Source organism: Dryobates pubescens, chromosome 14 (assembly GCF_014839835.1).
Source record: "Dryobates pubescens isolate bDryPub1 chromosome 14, bDryPub1.pri, whole genome shotgun sequence".
Taxonomy (NCBI): Eukaryota; Metazoa; Chordata; class Aves; order Piciformes; family Picidae; genus Dryobates; species Dryobates pubescens.
In genome coordinates, this window is record NC_071625.1 from 10366766 (window position 1) to 10382267 (window position 15502).

General features: G+C 44.6%; 1 protein-coding gene across 1 annotated transcript; it reads right to left on the reverse strand.

Moving 5' to 3' along the window:
* Positions 1–9020: 9020 nt before the first annotated feature.
* Positions 9021–14897, reverse strand: CCN3 (cellular communication network factor 3). The gene is made up of 4 exons (XM_009905809.2): positions 14507–14897; positions 13957–14208; positions 12022–12230; positions 9021–10127 (listed from the first exon to the last, which is right to left on the reverse strand). The coding sequence occupies exons 1-4, from the start codon at positions 14895–14897 to the stop codon at positions 9831–9833; spliced, it is 1149 nt and encodes a 382-aa protein (XP_009904111.2). The 3' UTR covers positions 9021–9830.
* Between the last annotated feature and the right edge of the window lie 605 nt (positions 14898–15502).

Consider the following 15502-nt stretch of genomic DNA (forward strand, 5'->3'; position numbering starts at 1 on the left):
AAAACATATTTTATGTAGCTCTGGAAGTCATATGACATCCAAAGAAATCTTGTCTCAGTGAGAAGTGTTGTGCAGTTGAAAAATGTGTTTAGTGGAAACCCAAACAAAACTGGATTTCTTTGTCTGTGGGTTTCTAATCTTTTCTTTCTCTGTTTATTGTTTGTTTGGTTGGTTTGTTTTGTTTTCCACAGTCTTTTTCAGCTTCTCAAGGGGCTTCCAGAGTGAAACAAGATTAGGTCTGGTCTTCTTGCCATACTTCCTTCAAGCAGGATCTGAGGTATCATGAGGAAAACAGACTGGGTTATTTCAGGTTCAGAACTTCCCAGAGTTCAAAAGCACTCTGTGAAAAGATATAACTATAATAAATAAATATATTTTTAAAAAATTGCTAGTTCACATGTATACTTTTCTCAGGAAGAGAAGAGATGGCTATCTTCTCCTAGAGAGCCACTGCCCTTCTGGAGGATGAGCTTGCCTTCAGCTGCCCTATGCAGGTGTACCAGCTCAGTGTCAGCCCAGCGTGACGGAGCCGTGAGTGGGAGGCACACATTCCTGCGCTGTGCCACATGTCCTGATGGAGCTCCACATCTCCACAAGCAGCTTGCTGCAGGCTGGCTCTGAGTATGAGAAGCTGGGCCTGTGCATACCTCTGAGCATCATTAGGTTCACAAGTGCTTGCAGGGGAAGCACAAGAGGGATTCTTGTTTTCCACATAGACTTAGGATTGTTTCATTGCCACAGTTTCTCAGTCACAGACGCTGAGCAATGTTGGAACAGCACATTATGGTGGGGTGCCATGGACCATGGCAACCAATAGAATCAGTATAGTGTTTGTGTAAACCAAATATATCAATGTGATCTTCCTTATATAAAAAAAACATATGAAACCATGTGCTGCTGGTATTTTTTTTTCCCAGAGTACAGCTTTGCCCAGCTCTGCTTTCATTTTTTTTCCCAATAGAAGGTCAGGGATGAAGAAGAAGAAGGCAAGGTTTTGCTAGAACCAAATAAAACTGAGTTGGTTTACTGGCTCAGGTCCATTCTTGAAGGAACTTTGTCTCCACTCATGTTGCACAAGAGATAAACTTGTCTCCACAGGCTTGGCCTGGGAGAACTGCTGCTATTTCCATGTGACAAACAGCTTTTTAGAGGTGGTATGCAATGCCTTCCTCTCTGCAATCTCTTTTTCCAGAGTTTTTAATCTCACTCCTGCTCCCTCCCTCTTCTGTTTGCCTAAGTGAAAGGCGCCTTTCGCAGCACTGGCTTGCAGGCATCGGGTCAAGAGAACAGAGCATGTAATCAGCAGTCCTCGCCTCAGTTTTTGGCCCTGACACTGCTTTGCTGTGCCATTTACAGCAACTGACTCAACCTTTCTGCATCCAAATGATAACATGCCACTTGCTTCCCAAGCAGCCATAAATACTGTTTGAAGAGTCCTACCACGTCCTAATCAGAAAATGCCAAAGATTAATTTTACATTAGTTGTCTTTTGAGCCTCTAAATGCACTTGCCAAGGTTCACCTTAGGGATAGTCAAGGAGTTCCAAAGAGACCCACTCCTCACTACTGGCACCTTGAAATACTTGCATCCTTTGACTTTGCATAGTCTAAGCCTGTGACTACCAGGGGACTTTGCAGATTCATGGTGCTTGCTTACCTGTCCACAAGAGAGTAAGGAATGAATGCAAATTTTCTTTTCCAAAACCACCATGGAAGCCTGAAAACATGTTAGTAGTAAAGAATATGTCACTTACAATATGCTTACACTGCTCCAGGGGGCTGTGGCTACACTATTTGTAGTATCTGAATAAGCTCATTTAGAGACAACTTGGGCTTCTCTACCCTGTGGTATCCACCAACAAGAAAAAAGTCGGGCCTTTAAGGGCCACCAGGTTTCCAAGTATGGCTCTGTGCAGCGCTGTGTTATCATCAGCAAGATCACTTAGAGATAGTCAAGGCATTTCTGCACAACACCTCACTGTGTCCTGCAGATAAACCCCCTGTATATGTGTGCACATGTGTGTACATGTATATCACAGCAGATTAAACAAGCATCTGCTGTTCAAAGATTAGTGTGTATTTAGAATTTGGATGGATATAAAGACATAAACCAAGAATTCAAGAATGCCTGAAACATATAAGAAAACTGTATTTGAGCAAGACTTGAAGTAGTTATTTGTGGCTAGAGATCTCTGGTTTGCACAGCTCCACCTCCTCTATGTGAGGAGGACAGCAGGGCCTTAAAATACAGACCCACAAGACGCAGGAACTTTGAGAAAGCAGCTCAGGCCCATAACTAGTAAAAGAATTAGGCAAACAAGAAGGACCCAAATTAAACTATTTTATTAGATGTAGGAGAACCATCGATTGTGAAATTTACTGGTAGCCAAGTTTTCCTCCCTGCCCTACCACTTATAATTATGCCTTAATTGTAGCTACTGGCTGTGGTACAAAGCTCATACATATAAACAAGTCCCAGGATGTGCTGCAAAAAATACACTGTATGGGAGGCATTAACATGAAGACAATCAGGAGCTGGGATTCAGTTCCCACATGGAAAGCTGCGGGTGGTATAAAGAGCTCTGTATCCATATGGTTAGTTATGTGTAATATCTTTGTAATGACATTAGTACCCCACCATTGCTTTTCCTGGCACATTTCTAGCCTTGAGTCACTTGAACCAATAGTTACCAAATTGTGGTTTGCAGACCACTGGTGGTCCACGAGCTTATGATAAGTGGTCCGCAGCTGGGCTGCAGAACCAAACTGAACAGCTTTATGTCCTGTTTTCAATTAAAGGTTTGATGATATAAGGTACATGGTGGTCCACAAGAGGGTCTTAGCATTAATGGTGGTCCCATTACCCTAAAAGTTTAAAACCTTGGTTTAAACAACCAAGCAAGATCAACAGTCTATTTGTATTATGGTGTTTGAAGTTAAATGTTACAGCATGTCCTCCCATGTGTTAGGAGCTGTGCTGCTGGCTCTGCTTGTCAGTTTTAAGAATATCATGAAGCAGTGACCCAAAAAAGTGGTCTGGTCTTCCAATTTATGGTTTGTTTAGTTCATCATTTCATATGTACTGCTGTAGTGACAAATCAGAAGTAATTGCCCCAAAGCCTGTAGTTTTTTGGGAGGAAAACAAGAGAAGTGTTTTTCACATTTCACTGAAGCAGGAGCTGGGCAGATGTTGGGGCTAGAGCTGAGCAGCAGAGAGACTTTGGAGAGAGTCATTGCAGTCTGTTCCCAGGGATTAAGCTGAGATGAGTAAAGAAGGAGATGAACCTTATTTTCCTTGGGAAGTTCTGTTGATCCTTTTATTGCTTCCTTAGGTTAAAAACTAGGAATTTCTCTAAAAGGGAAAGTACCTCAGTTTAGGCTGGGTACTTAAGATTAGGTGAGGAAAAGAATTATAGAATCACAGAATCTGTTCACAAGGTTTGTTTGGTCTTTTAAAGCTCTGGCTAGAGGCTTACAACTCTTAAAGAAGGCTGTGTACAGATTTGTGAACTAGGAAATAGGAGTGGCCTATGGCTATACCTCCAGCAAAGGCTGGTGTCCCTCCCATACCTTGGTGATTACAACAGTTGTCCATCATTCAAAACCATGTGTAGTGGCTCCTCTCAAACAGTGGCTTCTTATTCACCAGCTCTGGATTGTTCTGGACCAAGCAAGCTGCATTGCTCTTTGGGAAACAGCAGGGAAGAATTCAGGATGCATTGGAGGGGAGGAAGAGCATAAATATGACTTTTTAGTTCAGGGCAGAGGGCACTTAGCTGGGAAAATAAGTGGTCTAGTTCTCCTCTCTGCTCCCAGAGTTCTTTCCAAATCTTATCTAATGTCAAGTAACATTACAGAGAGATTGTTGGGAGCAGAAAGAGGACCTATAGTTTCTTCTACCCACAAACTTCTGACCTTCTCTTTCCTTCTCTGCCTTGTCTGAACCATGTCGTAGTCATCCTCCACTGAACATGGTTCAGGGTGAGTTCCCACCATGTTCATATATCTTCTTTCCCAGACAAATGTTTTCCCTGCTGAGATGTAACATATATCATTACCCCTGCCACTGTCACACGAAGGAAAGCAGAATTGCAATTCTGTGTATAGGTGGATGATGAGGAGAACCATGTAAATGAGTTGCTTCCTTTCTTATTTGTAATAACATTAATAGTTCTCTTTTTACATGGATTTAATTTTTAATACAGATGCCTCCCTCTGTGCCAGTCATTTTTGCAGGCTGATTGCCTGATCTCCTGTGTGTTGGAGAGGCTCTGTTGACTTTCCTCCATGTAATTTGAAGCAAATTCAGTTTGGACGAGTCCTAGTGCTGTGCCAGCTCACTGCTGTCCCATGCTCCTACATGCCATCTCTATGCCCTTTGCCCTTGCCTGCAGCACTCTCTTCCCACAGGCTTCCTGCAAATTCTTTGTGTGGTTATGTGTTCCCCCATCAGAACTCAGTCCGGATGTGGGATTTTCATTTTGTGGTACTATGGGAAACAACTGCATCTAATGGGATGATACCTTACCAAGTGATGTTATGGATCTACACTAGAGTCTGAGAATTTCTTCCAAGATTTCTTCTCTATGAAACTGAGTTTACCCCAGGCCCTGAGACTATATCTGCAAACTGCATGAATCCCAAGGGGCATAAAATGTGTATTGTCTGGGGTTGATTCTGCTGATGATGGTATCATGCAACTGCAGGGGTGAAGATACCTTTTCAGTGGGGACATATTAGAAAGGTTACATGGTTGTTCCTCATCATAGGTGCCATATGATGTAGTTCTGGTTCTCTCTGACTCATCAGCCTTCTCCTATGGCTACAGTTTGAGCAACTCCTGTTCAGTAATAGGTGGAAAACAGTCAGGCAACCCATCAGGGTACCGAGGGAGCACAACCCCTCATCCAGCTATTAGAGATGTGCTGTGCAGTGCAGCCTTGGGCTCCCAGGGTAGGGTGCTGCTGTGCAGTCTTGCCTCACCACAATGCTTGGCATGCAGGCACACCAACCTACATCTTCCACCTTCCACTTATTGCACTGTCCAAAGAGGAAGGCTGGTCTGAAAGCTGTCCTTCACTTCCAGGAGTCCTAGGAACTCAAAACCCATCTGGCTGGTGAAAACCTGGAAACTAGCACTTTTGACAGTGACTACCTCCCTTGGCCAGGCAATCATGTGAGCAGGACTTCTCTGGGCTTCAAAGCACTGTCCTGCACTGCAGCACCGTTCTGATCCCTGACACTTTACACAGTGAAACTGAGGCAAACATAAGCTGGGTAAGCAGACCAGTGCTGCACAGCAAGCCTGTGGCAGAGCTGGGAACTGAACACAGACTTTCTGACTCCCAGTCCTGGGCTTTAGCTACCCACTGAGCTCTGACGTGGGACGCAGTGAATGTCACCAGAGACATCAGATAACCACAGCTTAATTTGGTTTCTCTGTGCTCTGTACCCTGGGGAGATAGCAGACCTCTCACCACGAAAGGCAAGTTATTGAGAGATTTACTGTTAATTCCTCCTTATGAGGTCCATCTTGTTATGTTTGGAGTTGCCATAGGTTTCTGTTTGTTTTGTCTATTTTTTTTTGCGTGTGGGGCTTGTGTATTTTATTAAGCCCTTGGCTAGTGTCTTGTGCATGTTTAAGATTTTATAAGGGTTTCTTTCGAGGTTATTCGTTACAGCTTTCAAAGGTGGCCTATTCTGCAGCCTTGATATTGAATGCCAATCTTTGATAGTGTGTCACACAGAGGAGAGGACTATTTCTCATAGGCTTATAATTAGTGTTCCTAATGGGTTCCCCAGCTGCTTTTCATAGCTCTACACTCACATTGACCTTGGACTTTGAATGCTCCATAGCTTTCAACAAGTACAGTCATCAGACAAAGAGACTAAGAGAGGAACCTCCTTTTATTTTCATCACTTAAAAGGAAAAGTTATCCAGGAGATACCTTGCTAGTGCCTCATACTTTTTGTATCTCCCATTAATCTGTTGAAGACCACAGGGAAGGGAGTTGACCTCTCTCTCAACTTTATCTGTCTCTTTTCATTGCCTTGTCTGCTGGTGGTGTGGGCAGTGGAAGGTTTTGGATGACCTTAGTTACCACTCTCAGACTCTTCATGTTTTTAGGTCTTGGTAGTGAAGTCCTTAAAAATTCTCTTTAGACACATAGCAAATTAATTAGGTCAGGGAACAGATTTTATTAGAGAAAACAGTTCTTTTTTAAGTACAAGTATGTATTATTTTTATTCAATGTCAGAAATAAGGATTTTTTGTTTGTTTGTTTTACTCTACTGTCTATTAACCAACATTTTCTGGTTGATTTATATTATTTTTATTACAGATGTTATATTATTTCTATCATTTCAGTCCATGTGTAGAAGGAAGAGCATAATTTCCATTAGCAGATTTCCTTCCTCAAGGCCATGCTTACTAAAAAGGATATGAATGCTTATCATCCACGAAAAGGTTAATATTTGCTCTAAGCCTGAAGGCAGATTTGCTTGTCTAAGAGTTCTAAGAATGGTCATCTGATAACTTTTCAGCTGCCTCCCCCTCGTGGTAAATCTGAAAAACCGCTTTTGGTGGAACTGCTGGAAATCTGGGTGAAGCTCAGTACTTCCATTTCAACAGATTATTTTTTACTTCTTTTTTTTCTGTTGTGTTTTTGTTTGGTTGGTTTTGGTTTTGTTTGGTTTGGTTTATTTTGTTTCAGGGGTGTGGACGTTAAATTGCTGAATAAATGGGGCTTAAGGCAAGAATTTCAGCTCTATCCAGGAGCCAAAAGTCCAAGTCACCTTAAGTAAAAGAGCACAGGTACTTCAAAGAACTCGGTGCAACAGCTACAACTGGCTTGAGGCTTTTTCTTTCTCTCAAAACTATGATGTTGCCCTTCCCTCTCCCCTCCTGCTGCAGGCAGGCCTGAAAGTTGCAACAGAAACTTTTCCTCTTCTTTTGATGTGTGGCAAGTGCCTGGGAAGCAAGGCAGGGACTCAGTCTCCAGCCCAAGGGCTCCTGATTTTCCTTGTCTTCCCTTAGAGTCATGGTTCTGCTGCTGTACGTGGGCTGCAAATCCTGATCCCTAGGATTTGTGCTTTGTTCGCACTGACATGAAAGCTAAAATGTTTGCTAGGGATTGGAAGAGCAAAGATTCAGCAACCTTGCTGGCTCATGGTCAGTACAAGCTGCAGATGTGTTTCCTCCACAAGCATCCCAAGGAAGAGAGACACAAAGCCATAGTCCACCAAGCAGTGTGTAACCCAAAAGGCAGTGGTTTGCAATCAACTGAGGTAAGACTGTCTTAAATCTGTAAAATACAAAGGGGGCAGCCTTTTCACGATGGAGTGAGCAGTCACCATTCCTGAGGCCACCATTTTCCCTGAGCTTACTGTCTAGCTAGTTTGTAAAGTCCTTATGTGATGCCTCAGACCCCCTCCAGTTCTCTAAAAAGAAAGCACATTACTTCAGTTCCTCTGCAGTGCATCCTCTGAAGTGCAAGACAGACTTGAAAGGGTAAAGTTAAAAGGATGACAGCCTTTGTGGTTAAGACTATAGATAATTACTCAGGAGAAATGGGCTCATTTCCTGGTTTTTAACAAAAATTGTGTATGGTGGGAAGAAAACTGCTCATATATTCTCAGTTTTTAGTGCTATGTGTCTTAACCAGAGAAATCTCTGGAATGAGAAATTTTCTTCTGCACCAAGCAAACAAGGTCTCCAGTGTGTCCTTCCTCACTGTTAACATCCCCATAACCAGTGACAGTTGTCTTAAGTACCATCAGTTTGCATCATTTTGCAGATGCGTCCTTACTTTTAGGGGCAGGCCCAGAGGTTAGTATGACCAAGACAAAATGGCCTGTAGCCACCAGGTGTCCCCCTTCTCCACGAGCTGGAGAACTGGCCCATCCCACACAAACACATCTTTTATTGTAAAGTTGAAGCGAAATGCTGCTTGCAATGCTGGCCCTAAGTAAGGGACTCTTTCCCTCTAAGCAATGCTGTGGCAGCAAAGGCAGTCCTTAGCGTAGCCCTTATCGTGGCCCTGGTATGAGAACGACAGCGTTTAATGTACAATCAGAAACTCAGGTGCCACACAGGAAGAAATTAGCTACAGAGTGGTGAAGGTATTGCTTTCAAAATGTTGAAAGCCTGCTTCCTCTTCCCCAAAAAGCAGCATTTTCTTTCTGAAATGGATTACAGTCTGAAGATACAGTTTTTGCAGGGTGGCGAGGATGCAACTTTTCAAAGCATTTCAATTATTGTAGCTGCTTAATAAGGAAGTTCAGAGGATTTAATTCTGCCTCAGTCTATGCAACGATGTCTGGGATTTGCTTCTTTGTCAACCCCTCCCCCCCCCCCCCAGCTTTCTATTGGAGTACAATTCTTTAATTAAAAACGAGGTGGGGGGAGGGTTAGGGTTGGACATAACATGAACCCTGAAGGCTGCAAGGCTCGTGGAAACAAGGAGTAGGCAGGACGCATAGGGTGCATAGGGAGGGCCTCCAGCAAAGGGATATGTAATATTTATTAATAATAATGATTATTTACCACTTGAGGACACGGTAGAGGTGAACACTAAGTAGTGGTCTTTGAGACGTGGGATGAAAAAGAATACTTCATGAAGCAAAGCATGAAAAAAATTTAGGAGGGTGGAAAACAGCCTCAAGCACACAGTGACAGAATGAGAGGCTAAAGGGAAGGATAACCAGTCTAGGATACCAGAGATACAGGTCTTCCTCTATCAACTGAAATGAATTATTTTGGAGGCAATATTTTATTCCAGCATTCAGAGAAACAACCATATTAACATCCATGCACATTGCAGTGTAGGTCAGTGGGGATCTTTTCTTCATTACTTTAACTTCAACATTTACTTGTCTAGGGCAGATAAGTCTACTTCTTGGGATAGAAGTATTTCTTATTATAATGTTGGTAGTTAAAGAAAAACAACTTTAGGAAAAATATTTTTAGTCACATGAAGTTTATTTACTTACTAAAGTTATATTACAATATATACAGTTTCTATTCACATATACACCCTTCTAAAAAAAAAAAAGAAGCACCATATGATACAGTTAGCATTTTAGAGAAATTTACAGAAAATCTATTTTTGCATCCTCACAGTTATATCTACAGACACACACTGGTTACAACCTAAGATGCTGACTTCAGTGGATTTTGCATCAGACTGCTAGTGAAATTTGTTTGCTGTCAGCTATCAATCTGCTGTGCTTTTAGGATAAGAGATTTCAGCTATAGCATTTCAGGAGCTATGTGCAAATTTAATCTTCAAAGTTAAAGGTACAGATAGAAGGTATTCTGTAAGACAGAAGAATGCAGCACTTTCATCAGTAAGACTTTTACTGTCATCAGAAATGTTTCATTAGAATGGAAAAAGAACACCGCTTAAGTGTCTATATGCATCATGCAAAATAAAGCACCTGGAAGCATACGTGATATGGCATCATGCATTCCCCAAGGAATCTATTTACTCTTGAAGAGCCCGTTCTTACAGCTATTGAAACTCATGGCATGAACTCCTTAAATCAAGGAGAAAGTCTAGTTGTTTGCTTTGCAATGTTTATGCCACCATCAATAAAAAACAAAGAAGGCTCTGTCCAGGGTGCAAGATTTCATTCAAGTGAATGAAAGTCATTTGGAGGGGGGAAAATGTAAAACGAGGTATTTAATAAACTACAGGTAAGAAGAAAGCACCTAGACTGCTTTGAAAAACATCATAGGTATTTTACATATGCAATTGTTACATTCACCTGATTGTGGGTCAAGTTTTGTATAAACTATCTATAGCCTTTGCACCACCCCATTTATGCATTTCATACATTGGCTTCACTAGATGTCAGATCTATGGGCTGGAAGAAAGCATTGTTGTTCTGAGGACAGTTGCTGTGACAGACACAAGTGCTGATCAACATCATTGGCTTTTTCAGGGCTTTGCCCTGAGGACAGCGGAACTCCACTTGAACGGTTTTGGTGTTGTGTGGGGTACAGCACCGCCCGTCACTGCAGACGCCACAGTACCGAGGTCTGTAGGTCTGCACGCTGCTGCAGTTCTTGTACTCAAAGCGAACAGCTTTCAGAGACTTCTTTGTTCGGACACACTTCTTCCCTTTCTGAAAGAAATATGAAGACAGAGAGGAGTTAAAAATTGGCATCTAGGGATCTGAGAGCTCATTTCTTGGCTTGGTTCAATGGCAGCAAGACTGCGCTTACTTCAGCAGCTGCTTACAGGTAATTCCTGCAAGATCTGCCCTTTGACAGTGCTGTGTTATTGGGCCAGTAATGAAAGACTTATTAAAATCCACTTTTTATACTCTGAGACAAGCCAAACCAACATTCATTATGTAACTATAACTTACTGGAAAACTCAGGCTAAGGTAGTTACATCAGAGAATCAGGAAGCCAAGTAAGTTATAGGACTAGATTCAGAGGAAAAAAAGCTGGCTAAGCCAAACCTCAAAAGTCACAGCCCATTCTTACAGCCCAAGGCAGAATCAGCTTTGTCCATGGTATTAACAGACGGCTAACTTGTCCTTGAAAGTCTTCAGGGACAAAAACTCTGAATCTGCCCCAGACAACCCTAACAGTTCACTATTCTTAGTGACTGGGAGGTTTTCTCTCATGTCAATATTTATGCAGTCTAAAGTTACAATTTCATTTTCTCTTTCCAATGAACTCAGATCAGGCTGCGATACCTGAACACAGTTCCAAGGACACTGTTATCTCCTTGCTTTCAGAGGAAGTTGTGCTAAATCAATTCTTCCCAAGCAGAACATGCTTTCTAGACCTCTGACCACCCTTGTTCGTCTGCCCAACTCTTCCCAAATGTTTCCTATTCATCTCAAAACACAGTATTTAAAACTGCACAGACTATTCTGAGAAGGCCTTAGCAGTGTTTCCAACACTTCTGAACATTACATAAAGTGATGGTCCACTCACCTAGCTACATGCTGCTCTCCCTAACAGTAACACCTGTACAGTGTGTAGCAGCACCAAGAAAGTCAGCTACCTTAGATACAGATCTACTGCACTCGCACTGTCACTGTTGCATTTACTTGCGGAAAAAGCATCATAAGGATTAAGATAAAATTTAATTTACCCAAATAGATATTGCAGTATTTCACACATTTTTGTGCAGTTCCAGACTAGAAATTTGACATATCCGTTCTGTCTTGATCTTTCTTGTAAGCCCCCTTTAAGCACTGTGAGATGCAACTGGGTCCCTGGAGCCTTCTCTTCTCCAGGCTGAAAAAACCCAAGTCTCTCAGCCTCTCCTCACAGGAGAGGTGTTCCAGCCCCCAGAATACTTTTGTGGCCCTCCTTGGGACCCACTCCAACAGGCCCACGTCTTCCTTGTGCTAAGGACTCCAGAGCTGGACACAGTATTCCAGGTGGGATCTTATCAGGGTGGAGTAGAGGGGCAGAATCATCTCCCTCAACCTGCTGGAGGTGCAGCATAAAGCTGCTGAGCAAGCACTGCAAGTCTAATGCTTTCCAAAGATACTGGGCTTGTAGCACACATGCTAAAGCATGTATTTATGTACACTTGGATCTAGAGTATTCTAGACCATTAATATTGCAACCCTGGATTTACAGCTGAAGCCTGGAGAAGAGCAGGCTCAGGGGAGACCTTATTGCTGTCTACAACTACCTGAAGGGTGGTTGTAGCCAGGACAGGGTTGGTCTCTTCTCCCAGGCAACCAGCACCAGAACAAGAGGACACAGTCTCAAGCTGCATCAGGGGAAGTTTAGGCTCGAGGTGAGGAGAAAGTTCCTCACAGAGAGAGCTGTTAGCTGTTGGAATGTGCCGCCCAGGGAGGTGGTGGAGTCACCATCCCTGGAGGTGTTCAAGAGGGGACTGGACGTGGCACTTGGTGCCATGGTTTAGTAGTCATGAGGTGTTGGGTGACAGGTTGGACGTGATGATCTTTGAGGTCTCTTCCAACCTTATCAATTCTATGATTCTACGAACAGGACTCTGCTCCCCTGACATTCTTTTCAGCATACCTTGTCAGATGGTTCTTCATTTTCACAAGGTCTTATCATGCAAAGCCGTGTCTGCTTCACCATCTCACATTGCTGATTTCTGTTGGTGACACGAGTGGAAAAGCCCATTCCACAGCTTTTGGAACAAGCACTCCACTCCGTTGTCTGCTCAATACAATTGGCACTTGAATCTGACACGTCTATCCCAAGTGTGGCCTCTTGTCTGTATGCTGGAGACAAAACATGGCAGAACCTCATTACAAGAAAAACTCATGTGAAAACCCAGTCTCTGACTGAGCTCTACCAGATTTAGGAAGAAACAGAAGACACAAAATAAATAAATCCAAAATACATGCTTTGGGATTTAGTAATTTTTAAAGCTGTCTTTTTCAGAGCCCTGGATGTCAACTTCCTACATCCAAAAATAAAGAGAAAAGTGCACATCAGTGTAATTTAGACTCAGTCCACTCCCAGTCCACAGCTGCCATTTTAAAACCTAGTTTAGAACTCTAGTAACTTTTTATTCCTTGCTCTTTCCAATGGAAATATATAATTCTGTTCTTCAGCTACATCATAAAAATATTTATATTAGGTATTACGTGAGAGAGGTTGAAAGATTTATCTAAACTAATAAAGGAAGTGAAGTCCTTTACTTTGAGTCATAAAGTCACTTGATCTTGTTGAGTATTGACAGACTATTGCCAGAGTAATGTGAGGCCAACTCCAATCATGGTCCTGCCCACATGGCAGTGTGAAGCTGCATTAAGTAAATACTGATAACTGTATACTGTATTGCTTCAGTGACCACAGGAGTACACAGAATGAGGCAACATAACTGAGCTCTCAGTCACATCTTCCTCTATTACATTCCTCTATAACAGCATTACTGCCTTTTGCAAGGTAAAGCTCCAAAATGTTGGCCTCCCAAAAGGGGTGACCATAGCAGAAAGAATGCTGATAATCCATCTCTAGCATTTTACAGACTAGCCTGTCCCTGGCAAGCAAATCAAAGGCAAAATAGTAGAAAGGTGGCTAGCTTTTTGTTTATACCTTATGTGTGTTACAACTGATACTTCAAAGCACTTTGACAAGCTATTAGAGCATTTCTTTTTGGATCTTTCCTTAAGAGTTTTTCAAATGGATTAGTGGAGTTTCAGCATAACTAACTGCTTAAAATCACAAAGAGCAGTGACTGGAAGAAAATGCAGTGCCTTCAACTCTCAGTAAAAGCAGCTTATGAAAATTCATGTTGAACTAATAGTTTCATTTGAAGGGTATGGAGGTAAAATTCAGTAAGAAAACAGGGAGAGATGTTGCCTACCTTTACTTTTTCAATTAAAAAAATAGTTTATGAGTTCTGCCTTTTCCACTGGGATACTTGGGGTTTTTTAGGTTCACTCACTAAATTTATAAGTACTGTGTAATCCTTTTGTTGCCAACAACGATGTGAGCTCTAGCATAGACAGGCAGGAATTTGTTGGCATTTTAGCTACCAGGCTGGCCACTTGTAATGACTGGGGAATTTAAGGGGGAAAAAAATCTTTTGTAGACTAAACTGTTAGAATAATATTTATAATTCAACATACTCTTGCAGAGCGACTACTAACACTGCAGCTTTGATCTGGGGGTGGATTAGAGGATTATGAGCTTGCCCCTGTTTTATTCCACTACCCTGCATCAGATAAGCAGCAGTTTCAGAACCAGGAACTAAGTCAATTACCTTTCAAAACTGCTATGCACATTCATCATCAGAATATCTATTCTTTTACCTGTAGAGCTCTGCCTTTATTCATAACCACTGTATACCTAACTAGTGACTGTAGATGAGAAAAAAAAAGAAGAGAAGAAAAAAAAGAGCTGCGCAAAGTAATGTGCCTTAGATTTGGCAACCCCATGGACATTTCCAGTATGATATCACCTTCTTTTCACAAAAACTGTGATAATTAGTTTCCTCACCAGCCATTGCAAAACCTCCCAAAATCACTTCATCTTTTGGGTCGCAGATCCACTTCTCACAGCACTCTCCAGGGACTTCGACTTTTCTGGGAAATGGGCAGTCAGGGCCAGGGAGCAGCAAGTCCAGGTTACAGCGGGGCAGGCAGCCAATCTGTCCGTCTCGGCAGGTGCATTGGTACTTGCAGCTAGGCTGGAACGTCTCTCCACTGCGATAAATCATCCCATCAAACACGCAGTTGTCTCCCTCCAGCACTAGTGAGCAAAGTGAATGCACATCACTGAAACAGAGCGGTCACGGCATCCTCCCGATGCCTCTCAGCGAGCCTCCCCTCAGGCTCTGAGCCGTCTACACCTGACACCCCTCCGGCACGCCGCAGGGCAGGGTGTCCTAAGAGGGAGAAGCTGGGACGCTCACTCCCAGCGGACAGCATACCGAGGCGCGGCCCGGTGGGAGTCTCCTCGCAGCCCCGGGGAGCGCTGTCCCAAGCAGAGCACACCCTGCCGGCCTCCCATCCCCGACGCCCTTGGTCCACCGCTGGCCGTCACTTACCCATGCAGATGCCGGTGGCCCCTCCACCGTCTTCAGGGCCGCGGTCGCAGTAGAGGCCGCTGCTCTCGTCGCAGGGCAGCAGCGGGGAGCAGCTCTCGCCGCGTTGCCGGGCGCATACCAGGCAGCAGGCGCAGCCGTCCAGCACGGCGGGCACTCCCGGGGCGCACCGCGGCGGCTCGGCCGGGCAGCGCTCGCCGCAGGGCCGGGAACACTCCGGCTCCCGGCCGCTCACCTGCGGGGACAAAGTGGCCCCAAGGGCCAGGTCACGGGGCCGGCCCGGCCGCCGGCTCTCCCCACCCGCTGGCCCCTCCGGGCGTCCCGCACTTGCCTCGCACAGCCGGAGGAGGAGGAGGAGCAGAGCGGGCAGGCCCTGCCCGCCGCTCGTCGCCATGGTCCCGGCCGCCACCTCCCGTCGCGCCCCTCAGCTCTGCCGGCAGAGCCATTGCAGCCGCTTATATAGAAGCCGTTGGGGACCCCCCTCCACCCCCATAAACCTTACACGCCCGCGGACAGCGCGGTCCGGAGGCGGGGAGCTGGACCCGGGCCGCTCCTCTCGCTCCTCCCGCCACCTGCCCCGGCGACGCTGAGCCGCTGCCCCCGCCCCGACGGGTCCGCACGACGCTGCCCGGCCGAGCTCTGGGCGGCACAGTCGGAGGTATTACATGGGGACGGGGCCGGAGCTCCGACGGCAGCGCCGGCCACTTCCCGGGGCTTGGACCGTCCGAGAGCCTGAAGTCGGGCGCTCCTCTGGACGGGGCCTGCCTCCCGCAAGTCGTTCCTAAGGCCCCCCGTGTGCATGCCAGCATCTCCCACACGAGTTACGCTGTTCGTTATAAGTTGTAGGGAAACAGGATGCTTCCTCCCAGCTGTTGCAGGTCTGCCCCACTGTGTCTGGCAGTGACCAGTGTCCCACTGGCATGACCAGTATGGTTAGGCAGTTGCATTACAAACCCAAATGTAAGCACATCTCAGGGCTGCACTGCTTCTGCTCTCAGG

Coding starts and splice junctions, on each gene's coding strand:
- CCN3 (XM_009905809.2), bottom strand. CDS start 14,897: ATGGCGACGAGCGGCGGGCAGGGCCTGCCCGCTCTGCTCCTCCTCCTC. Junction 14,209..14,506: donor GGCCACCGGCATCTGCATGG/GTAAGTGACGGC, acceptor TTTGCTCACTAG/TGCTGGAGGGAGACAACTGC. Junction 10,128..12,021: donor ATGAAGAACCATCTGACAAG/GTATGCTGAAAA, acceptor TATTTCTTTCAG/AAAGGGAAGAAGTGTGTCCG.